The sequence below is a fragment of the Fringilla coelebs genome, assembly GCF_963513975.1.
Source record: "Fringilla coelebs genome assembly, chromosome: 1".
NCBI lineage: Eukaryota > Metazoa > Chordata > Aves > Passeriformes > Fringillidae > Fringilla > Fringilla coelebs.
The window spans coordinates 83,716,908-83,728,573 of record NC_140028.1 but is presented as its reverse complement, the minus strand read 5'-3'; the positions used below and the strand labels follow the sequence as shown (position 1 = coordinate 83,728,573).

Sequence of the window (11,666 nt, the reverse complement as noted above, 5' to 3'; positions counted from 1 at the left end):
CTCTAACACAGCACTCCCACCAATCATGAAGAGAAAGGAGGATGCTGGGCTAACTGCTGGAGGTCTGGTAGACATGCAACAACTCACTACAACATCTGTGCAGTGGAACAGAGGGAAGTTCCTCAAGAACGGTGGCCATCTGACCTTTCCAAAATAATGTAATCCCAAGTAAAGCCAGCTGCAGGATGGTCATTCTATTGAGAGGGGTTTGGAATGGATTTTTTTTTCATGTTAGAGCAAACTCAAAACCTTCTGTTTAGTTTTCAAGGCTGAAAGGCTTTTGGTCTGAGAAAATGCAGAAATATATTCCTAGAGTGCAGTCTGGTGTGGAGTATGGCTTGTACTTGTTAAAAGCACAGCCACATCCATTTCTCTGCCTAGGTGAGCCTACAGTATTTTACCTGAGGCCAAACTATGAGGCTCTACAGCATTGGCATGCAGGAAGAGGGGAGAAAGGCTCTGAGGAGAAAGCACATTTTGTAAAACTTCATTTTGATGAAAACATTTAGAGCAACACTTTTGACTTAAGGGCCTGAAGATGGGCATGGAAGAGGAAAAGATTTGAGGAATAGTCGGGAATTACATATTTCCTGGGCTGTAAGCCTGACCCCAGAGTTTTCAGCTATTCAGAAATTTATTTAAACCAGCCAGTCGTATTTAAAGAATGACTAAGAGTCAGCTTTTAATTTTCTTTCTGTGCAGGTCATGGCAGCAAGGCCCATGGTACTTGCACAGGCCATTCCCATAGATCTTCCATACCTTGTAAGTATGGCAGGTGAATAAACTGCAGAATCTGCCTGCAGGAACATTCATGGTCTGTTAGACAACCATAATGCACAATATAAAATATAATTCAATTGTAACAAGCTGTTATTCTTTATTAAATAATAGACTTGATGAGCAGTAAAGAAACAAATCTGGCATCTGCCAAGGCCATAGGGGTGGGCAATAGAAATCCAAATTTGTGTGTGTTAAGTCACAGAGCATACAGCAGTAAGTGCACCCTCTGTGAAAAAGAAGGGAAGCTGCTTTATCCTTAACAGTGTTCTTTGCCTTGCTGAAATGCAGGGATGTTTGTGCAGAGCCTGATAATTGGAGTGGTTTTTAGTTTCCCCATTCAGAATGAGGATATTATAGCAGCAATGAGGATAGGAAAAATCTGAAGAGAAGAAGGAGCTTTCCTCTGATGCTGGCATAAACAAAGAGACCAAGGAGCTGGGAAAGCAGCTCTTTCCAACATTTTTCTGTTCTTATTTTCACATGCAATTTCTTCTGGTTGCTCGGGAACTACTGAGCAGTATTTGAGAGTAATGTTTGCTTGTGCTTTTGGATGGCCTGTCTGTCTGTAGGACACATGCTGGGTACACTGTACCTGAGTGCCTTTCTGACTGAGACCATAAGGAACCAGGACTTCCTACTATAAAACCTACTACCTTTTATATTTTGAGGAAAATAAACATTAGTCTTCTTCATGGTGGGGGGGACGGAGGGGGGAAGGTGAGGGAGAGGGTGGAGTGTGACTCAAAGCTGCCCTCTTTGGCTTTCTCAGTGACAATGCAAAAATCTTCCTTTGCCCTGCTTGCCTATCCACTGCAAAGCTTTTGAAGATGTAATAAGAAATTATGTCCTAAATAGGTACTAAAAAACTGTTTAAAGGAAAGCACAGTTTCAGAGAAAAGCAAGGAGAACTGCAACCATCAGGGAGAATAAAGTCCAGTGGAAATGTGAATATGTAAAGAGTTACTCGGTGATCAGACTGTGGGAAGCCACAGATCTTTCTAGTGTGGGACAAGCACATGTTACCTTTCCATGGATCCTCCTGCAAATACTATTTGACATCTTTTGCTTTGCTTTTTGCCCAGTCTAACTTTTGTAGGCTGTCATGGGTGCTGGTGTGGTTCAACACTTGGCATGGAGCATGTTCCTAGGGAGGAGGCAGTGGAATGCCCTTCAGGGTTATGTCTGCTCCAGGCACCTTTGGAGTTTCCAGCTTTTCTCTGCTCTGCGAGCTCTATTGCTTGGCATCAAACTTTTACGAACTACAGTTTTACCACAGGAGAAGCATTTGCTGCCAAAGTGGAGGGTTTACCTTCTATTTTTAAGTAAACATCCATGATTTTGTGGGAGCACTGCCCTCCACAATAGGAACTGCTGCCACTACACTAGCAGCAGGGGGCTACTTTCCAGCTTCTGGTGTTTTTCACATTTTTTTTCATGTCTTGTAGATTAAAATGGCAATAAGGAAAAAAGATTGCATAAAGAGAAGAGAAGGGGTTTTTTAATTATAATTTATACTGTATTCTGTTGCAGGCTCTGAATTATCTAGATATCCCTAAGTATTTTTTGTTTGTTTTTTTTTTTAAATTACAATACAAAGTTACTTCTGCTGTAGTAAAGTAAGTGACATCCTTGTTTCAGCCACACCTCCTCCTTTGCTCCCACACAAAATTCCTGTTGTAAGACTTGTGCTTTTTGGGATAATATGTTAAAGCACTTGCCTTTATCACATTAATGCTTTTTCTTTTACATTTTATCTGAAAATATATAGGCCTGATTGTGCAAGCTAATAAATTCTGATACTGATAATTTCTCTTTTTCTCTTTTAACCTAAGTAATTTTAATTGGAGACAAACCAGATATACACAGAATTCCAATGGCAGTTGTTGAAAAAAGTGTATAGCTGTTCTTTGGATACTTTATTTATCAAAGAGCTAACAGCCTGTGTTTTGTGTTCTCTTACCAGCTAATTGGTATGAAAACTGTGTCTCTACAGGTAATTCTACTATTTCAGCCTGTATTTCATACTGCAATTGCAGCCATATGAAGTATCTCCAGACTATAATGAGTCTGCTTTATTCAGCAGTTCAATTTGTGTTGAGTACTGTAATTTACTGTAATTTTCCCTGCATATCTCAGCATTTGGAAGAGCCCTTTGAATCATCAGTTCTACAATGGTACCAGTATGCTCCCAGGGTTTACCTTCTCCCCATCAGTGAGTAACAAGGAAAGGAGAAGTGAGTCATCAAAGGCTGGAATATTTTTCCCATAAAAGCAAGTATTCTTCATGTATCTGCCAGACTGGGCAGGCTGCCCCCTTCTTGCTATTCCTTCCCACCACCTATTCCACAACACCCAGCAGGTGGTTTAGGGAACTAGATGATAAGCAAGAAAATTAGCTTTACCAGAAATTTTCCTCTTAATTTGCTTGCCAGAGAACTGCTCATCCCCAAGTCAGGCAACTAATAGTGGTCATGTAAAAGAGGGAGAAGGTTCAGAGTTCATGTACCCTAATGTTGAATTGTCCAATGCCTAAACTCAGCACGGTGAATATTTGGAAGTGGGAGGTAGACTTCTGTAAGACCGTTTTTTGGAAAGAATTACCATTATTTTTACTTACTATATTAGACTATTCCTCTGTTTACTTAATTCTGCAGACTGCTACATTTACTATTTAGTTTGCAGTGGGTTTATCATGATAAATAGTAATAATAATAGTAACAATAAATAATAGACTACCCATTTAAAAACCATCACTATAGATTTTTATTTTTTTATGTTAATGATTAATAAAATAGCTGAAACAAGAAACTCATGCTACCTGAGGCCCAAACAGAGCAGGGTCTTAGAAGTGAGAAGGGCTGATCACTGCTAAAAGTTTAATGTGTGAATTATGCGTCTCATTTCCAGCCATCACAGAGCAGGCCTTGTCAGAAAATTGTTCCATTATTCTGAAACCCTGGTTTTGTTATGTGGGAGTTTATGAGGAAGGTGAAGAACTTGGTCACACAGGGTTTTTCACCAAAAAAAATAAGTCTGCCCTTCTTGAGAGCAAGCAAAATTACACCACAAAATCTTCTGTCTTCTCTGCTCTCTGAGAATAAACCCTGAGAGCTCCAGTTTGAAACACTGCCCCCAATCAGTATTGAACAGGAGGCCCCGGGGGAATATTGTGATGCTCCCCTATAAAGCGGTATTTTCCTGGAGACCTTAGGTAGGTAAGGCTAAAAGAGACCAAGTACCAGAGGTTATGCTTTTAATGCAGATCTCTATCCTCCTGTCTACTTCATGTGAGAGAAGGCATTACTTATCTTCTGGGCACTAAACTCATGGGTTTATTCTTTGCAAGTATCTCTAGAGGACTACAGCTTTTTGGCAAATACCTCATAGAGTATGTTAAGGTAGATGTCATTTTCATGAGGCCTCCTAAAAGTAAAATATGCCTATGATTCATGGGGTTTAGGTTTTTATCTTTAATTTGGGGCTTCTCAGATAGTCTTTTTATTTACAGCAAACCAGACTTTAGGATAAAGTCTAGAGAAATGTCTTTTGTTTTGTCTTTTATCCTTATTGCTTGCCAGTTGGTATATAAGTGGGGAGAATGATCTAATTTCCTGTATAACCTCCTCCATTTAAGGAGAGGAATATCTTCCAAAGAAGAGAATGGTGTTGGTTTGGTTGTGTCTGATGAAGAAGAGGAATGGACGGTCAGCTCTGAACTCACAAGTTACTGGGCAGCACAGAGGCATTGCAAGAAGGCCCATGGAACAACCTGCCTCAGTGCCCTCTTCATTGACTTCCACAATTGTCTTCTGGATAGCCTTGGACACAACCAAGCCACCTTTCATAGAGATTCCTGACAAATCAGCTTTTCCCCAGTCAAAAACATTCATTACTCCCATCTCCTGGAGAGTGTTATTGAGAACATAACTTTCCTCCATCTTGAACTGGGGCAGGTACACCTTCACTCTCAGTGGTTGCATCGTAGCTGAGCTGGTCCATTCTGCCAGTTTTTCATAGGTGAGGGCACATTCAAGCTGTAAGGTGGTATTGGGAATAATGAGTGGCACCATAATCAATGCAAGGAAAGAAAGTTCAGGTTTTCCCACTTGTCTTCTGATCACACTGGAGCAATGCTAAAGCATTGCTCTCTCTACATGTCATTGGAGAGAAAATGAAGTGTTACCTGTTCCAGGCCAGTAAAGTCCTCACAGTCATCTTCAGGAAGAAGAATGAACATGCTCAGTTCATTATTGAAGTATTGGAGCTCTATGACTTTTGTTTTCAGTTCCTCTATGATGGCCATGTTAAAATATCCTTCTTGAAACATCATCTGCACTTTCCTTCTCTCGTTCTGGAACATATGAAATATATTAAATGGAGAATACAGAAATTATCACCCTAGTTTTAATTGGTTTCAGCACTGAGGTTAGAGTTCAGCTCAAAAGCATTATTTAAACTGGTTAGGGGTTTAATATACTTGTAGCATTGATATGTTCCTCTCAACTGTAGTCCCAATGAAGTTATCCATTTTAGAAGCATAAAAACTACAGTTCCCTTTCTAATGGTGCCAAATAACTTTACTCACAACTTCCTCATTGCATCTTTCTTTTTTCTGCTGTGTCAAATGAGGAAACTGATACATCTTATGCAACCATAAATTAAATTCTTCATGAATAATGTATACATTCCCCTGAGATAATTTGTCTTTAATACTTTTTTTCCTGAAAGCACACACTGTTCTGTTCATAAATAGTAGCAGAGAAGCAGAATCCTCACTTTCAATCTCAAGAGCAGACTATTTTTGAAATAACACCCTTAGTTGCAAAATCCCCAAGAAAGTTAGTGCATGTGCTCAGTGGAATTGGTCCAACAAGGATCTCAGCTGCACAAGAACCACTTCTGATGTGAACTGGTACAAACATTTACATATTTGGTTAGGAAAACAGAGAGAAATACAGCCTTCTATTGTTCTCACTTAAGACCACTGTTCTGTCTTGGGATAACAGAGAGGAGAAAAGCCCCCATCTGTTATAATAGGAGACAGACATCTGACCTCCATACCCCAGCTGCTTCAGTTCCTGCCCATACTGTACCTTGTTCAGGTGGAAATATGCTTCCTTAGTGTCTTCTTTCTTAAATTCTGCTGCCCACTTTCCTTTAAAATATATAGCATTGACCAAGACAAGTACAGTAGAGGGATCAATAAAACCAGCAGCAAATAGCTCTTTGATTTTACCTTTAAAAATAATTAATTAAGACAAATTATTACTTTTTCGCCTCAAGCTTTGACTACTAATAGTTATTTCTTTTAAATTGACAAGTGATATAATGCTGTCAGAGAAATGACAAATATTTATGTACAGCTTTGGAACCAAGGAACTCAAGGCATTTTTGTTCCACTTACTACATTTATTTTCTATTGAAAAGAAAAAATTAGTGCACGTGTTTAATATATAAAAATCTTGCTATCTTTGGAAAAAAAAAGTAGAGACTGATATTCATAAATGGTTCAATTGCAAACCAAAAAACATTTTTTCTTTACCTTTTGTTTCATTTTCAACCCAGAAGTTAATTTTGTCTCTGACTTCTTTTTCAGTGTATTTAAAATTTACTGGTTCCAGTTCTGCTCGATAGAATTTCTTTGTGGAATCCAAGTATTGCTGGAAAGTACAAATTGCAGAAGTTTATTGCAATGTGATCATTTTTATAAGATAGATAATTTCATGGCTTCTGGATAGTTCCATGTAGTAGATCAGCAAGAAAGAAATTAGTAAAAAAGGCAGATGTCCCTTTGTGCTTCATGATGGAATACATTCTGCTGAGCTCCCCACTCCTAGGAGCTGTTATAAGGGAGACCATGGTTGCTTACCTGGAAGAATGGATAAGTAATTTCTCCAAAGAGCCTGTTGGCAATGGTGAGACAACAGCCTGGTCCGGGTTCACTGAGTTCAGCCAACAGAGCCTGGAACTGGGAATGGACTCCTTCATCTTCTTCACACTTCAAACAGGAAAACAGATGTTTCGTGGTAGGCTTGGGCTTTCCTATGCAAAGTTGGACCTGAGGGTGAATTGCAGCCTCTCTCTGCATGAGAAACCCTACTCCACCCAGCTGATTCAGGCACTGGAATAAATGCACCAGGACAACACCTCCTATTCCCCCTGTGCCACACGTACAGAGTGACAAAACAGTTCCCCTTCTGGCTCTTCACCTCCAAACCATGCCATATCTTACAGTGATGTCTCTGTGCACACTAAGCAAAAGGCTGCTGGCTAAGAGACTGGGAGAAGCAAGCTCCAAGGTGCCTTTGGCATGCTCTGTAGGCAAACCTTTGCAGGTGGCTATTGAAGCACTTATCACATTTTAGATTGGCACTGCTGTTTTGGTTAGAAACCCATAATGAGAAGGCTCAGCTGTTGAAATGTGTGATCTCAAAAGGCCCCTTAAATAACTAATAAACAGTAATAAGCAGGTCGGCAAATCTAGATGGAGAGGCTGATCAGCCCTGCTGTGCTTTCTGGTTAAGTGATTGTCTTCAAGGAAAAAGGCTGACAAACTGGCTCCTGTTGATTCAGCTCAGAGCTGCAATTGTGTCTTACCTGCTCAGAAGGGTATCTGTTTTCCTGTCTCGTACTGCTCAAAACTTCTCTGAAATGAAAGACCTGCAATGTAAATGTTGGGTGAATGCAGGTGAGTGAAGGTACTTCAAAGCTAAAGCAGTGTTGCAAGCCTATCCCAAAACACAGCCTGACACAGGCCCTGTGGAAAGGCCCCTTTGCTCTTTACCATAAAATCCTTGCAAGTGAGCAAATAGTTTTAGGAGATGGTGAGTGCATGAAATCTTTGAAATCTTTCCATATGAGCAAGGAGGCTTTGGGTGTCCAGAGAAGGCAAAAAAACACATTAAAGGTAAGGAACACTTCTGAGCTCTGAGAGTGCAGGGATACTCCAAAACACTTTCTTTAGCACTAATGTATTTATTGAACAGTCAATTCAATAATAATGTGTAGTCTGAAGAAGTTTGGTATTAGGAACAGCATAATGTATTTTTAAAAGGGCTTTCTGTGTGCATCAGCCCTTTGGATGTTTAGGAACTGTATCAGACGGTACAATCAGCCTCTTGGCTCATATCTTGCCAGTGTTTTCTTTACAGAGCAAAGCCCTACCTTTTCAATCTGCTCAAGTGTGCTGCCCCTGGCTCCAAGGACAACCATTCCAAAGGCAGCTGACAGACTTAGTGGGGAGAAAAAGATGTTTTCATTTCTTTTTCTTTTGTTCAGCTCTCTGAAAAAGTCAAGACAGAACTTGGCATTGGCTGCACTGAGAGAGCACATTGTGGCACTGTGATCACCTGAAACAAGGGTAAAAATAATTTAGGTTTCTCATCTTTACACTTGCTGTGTTATATGCCCTGGTAAGGTTTTTTGCAATAGCTTGGCTGAATTATTCAGTACTTTATGGAAATTCCCTGTTCATTACATTTGGGATTTCACAGTGAATCTGAAAACCAGCACCCTGAATAGCAGAAGAAACACATTCACAGAAACAGTATTCTGAGTTGAGCTGCTTCTCCAGCTCAAGCAATAGCAGTATGGCTTTGCCACTTAGCCCTAACTTTGTCCTAACCAAACTTCCAGCTCAGTTTATACCCTGATCTTTGTGCCTTGAGTGCTCTAGGCATAGCACTTATAAACGCCCTTGATCATATCTGACTCTTTGTTTCTCTCCAAAATCTTTATGTGTATTACTCAGCTGTGCCTCACATACATGTCCTTCTAAGGCTGCTTGCTTAACAAATGTTTGACGGAAAATGGAACTAAAGACAGGCTCACTTAGTAAGACTTTGAGCAGAAACACATTATGCATTAGTAGAAAATTCCAGACATATTTTTTTATCTGAAGCTTAAACTCTTTTTCCTGCGGTTTGAACTCTTTTTCCCCAGATACCCTTCAGATACAATCACAATTATTACAAGTAGATCATCTTGAATGTTCTGGAAAACTCTTCATATCTTAGACCTAGAACAGAGTTCCTTTCTCATTAAAAATTAAAAATGTAGTGCCTGCATCCAGTGAAGTGCTGTAGAAACATCTGATCATAAGTTCAGTATTTTAGAAGTTCCACTATTCTAAGTCATATTTGGTTTGATTCTTACTGAGTCTGAATAATTTCCTCCACACATGTAGTAAGCATCTTTCCCCTATTACTGAAGAAGAATTAAATTATCCACATAAACATTTGAAAGATAGAGCACTATAGAAAGACTATGCTCTTATGAATTACCAGTCTGAGTCATACAGAAGAAGTGGCAAATGGTTTTAATCTTCTTTAGAAGCACACTTGGAAAGCAGAAGTTTAGAAGTACCAATGTACAAGTTAAGCACAGATTCATTACACAGCCCATGCATTTTAATGTAATCCAAAACATTGTCACTTCCTCAAAATATGTCACATGCCATATATATGTGCAGAGGAGGTATGTATATTACTAATGCACATATTGATCCTTAGATCCTAGTTCTGTCATACAGAATTAAAGATCATGGAGATATTTACCTTCTCCTCGGTACTGATGCTGTAAACTTGACACTCGAGCTTCTTGCTGGAGCTTCCGGAGCAATGGGATATAAAACCATTGCCACTCCCAGTGGCAGCATAAATTTCACTCATGATGAATCACATTCCTGTCTGTTGCAACCAGTTAGTATAATTAGGGGATCTGTTGTGGAATCTTGAATTTTTATATATCCCTAGGAATTCAGAAAGTAGTCACCATTTTAAATGCATACTAAGACGTAAAAAAAAAAAAAAAGTAGTTATAAAAAAAGAAACCACACTCCTAGAAACAAAGGTGTTTTCAGAGGGGTTTTTTACCTGTAAAAAAATAATTCTAAGAATTTTGTTGTGTTTGGATGTTAGAAGTGGCACCGATGAATGCAACATACAGTTTTTGTAGTAGAAATAATTATACTGCTATAACCAGTCCACTGATTTGGTCCTGAGCTAAACTATATCTTAAGTTTAGCCCAGAACTTCCCATTACTCCTCAGTTTTGTCAGTGTCTCTGAGGACACCTGATCATTATCTTATTTTGCTTCAGTAAGGTGTAGGCAGCAGGGACAGAGCAACCTGCTTATAAGAAGTAGTATATTTCTGGTGTTATTTTCCTGAGAAATTATCTTTCTTCACATTCAGGCTGATATGGTGTGTGGGTGGGCAAGTATTCGTATGAGTGTAGGCAAGCACTAACAACATTGTTTTGTAACAAGTACTTAGTTATCACTACAAAGATGTATTTACACATCAATCCAACCAGATACTGGTTCTCTGATATTTAGGAAGCTCTGAAGGCAGTTTCCTATCAGTCATAAAGTACTCATGGAGTTCAATTCCCTTTCAGTTTGAATTTTCCCATAGCTATTTCTTGGGAGGAAATAGAAATTAAAAACACACTGTTCATTCAAGCCCTGAGAACAAGAGAGTCTGACCTGCACAGATTTTGCCTGAAGCAATGAAAGCCATGCAGTCTGGTTTAACTTGCTCAGGACTAGGGTAGGAAAATTTCCCAAAGAAGCATGTGGCTTGTTTTCTTGGTTTCTGGCTGCTCTCCACAGTCACCTAAAACCCACCTGCTGAGCCTGTTCCTCAGTGCTGAGCCCTGTCTGACCATCCAGGAGCCACTCCAGCAGTTACATCTGCACCAGCCAAGCCGGGATCAAGGCCACTTCACAGCTGCATCCCCCGCACCCAGAGTCACACCAGATTTTCTTACCATCACAGAGCCTCAGACATCTCAATCCTTGAAATCATTTAATCATGGTGCAATAACAAAATATCAGCTCGAGCTGGTGCCTCCAAGGAAGGACCCCAATGAAAGAATACCTTGGGCTTTTATACCCTCAGAAGCTAAGTGGGGGAAAGTCCAAGGTCCTTGACTCCTGCTGCATCTTTGACTGTCCTGTTCCCTGGCCAGGCCACAGCTCCCTGAGCCCTTTGTTCTGCACTGGTTGGGCATTTCACAGCCCCTTGCCTGGGGCTCCTATCCAGAGTCCAACCTGCAGCTGCACCCCAAGCTACCTGCACTGAATGGATTCCCCAGCACTCAGCATTGTCATTGACAGGGAACTGCAGAGCAGAACTGGGCAGATGTTGTTCCCCTTCTTGTGGTGATGGGCTGTTCTCTGCACTCTTGTTTTGGACACTAGGCACAGTTGGAGGAAAAATGTTTTGGAATATAAGAGGGGGTAAGTATACAGCTACAAGATGCAACTGTTCTAAGTCAGTGTAGCATCCAGGTGTCTCCCAGAACAGAAATAAGAGGGGTTTTGAACAGCAAGACATAACCAAGTATTTTTCTTTCAGGAACACTGGCAACTTTTAATCCAAATCAATACAGTGAGTGGAAAATTGCAATCCCGAAGCACAATAATTCATGGCCTTTGGGCTCAGGGGTATGTGCTAAAAGCCACAAGTACCTTTAAAATGCATTCTGTGTAGGAATATGTTAAAGCAAAGTTCAAGATATCTAATATGCTCACAGAGTGAAACACTACTCTCTTAGCCCCTGCTTAGTTTTCTAATACTTTTAACTGTCTCAAGTGAACAGGTTTCTCCAGGTTTCTTCAATGTTTTTTGTTATTTCTCTGGTTTTGTAGATACTTCTTAATTCATTTTGAATTAATCTGAAGGTTAACTATGGCTCCATTTTTCCATTTGGTGGATATTTATTTCACACAAAGCATTTTTTTGTTAGTGGTCAAATTACAAACAGAGTTGGACAGGCCTTCATTCCCAGAAAGGAACACTCTCTGCTGTTCTTCTAGCCTCCTGCTCTGCTGTTTTGTTCTCATCTAGGTTAGTTTAGTGTAGGTTAGAGTAAGGCTTCGA

The 11,666-nt window shown here is 40.0% G+C and overlaps 1 protein-coding gene across 1 annotated transcript; it reads right to left on the bottom strand.

Moving 5' to 3' along the window:
- Positions 1-4,409: 4,409 nt before the first annotated feature.
- LOC311154107 (leukocyte elastase inhibitor A-like) lies at positions 4,410-8,112 on the bottom strand (the record flags this gene model as incomplete). Its single annotated transcript, XM_084206322.1, has 6 exons — positions 4,410-4,814; positions 4,964-5,131; positions 5,874-6,016; positions 6,323-6,440; positions 6,650-6,778; positions 7,945-8,112. 6 exons carry the CDS (start codon positions 8,110-8,112, stop codon positions 4,410-4,412), a joined length of 1,131 nt encoding a protein of 376 aa, XP_084062448.1.
- Positions 8,113-11,666: the final 3,554 nt, after the last annotated feature.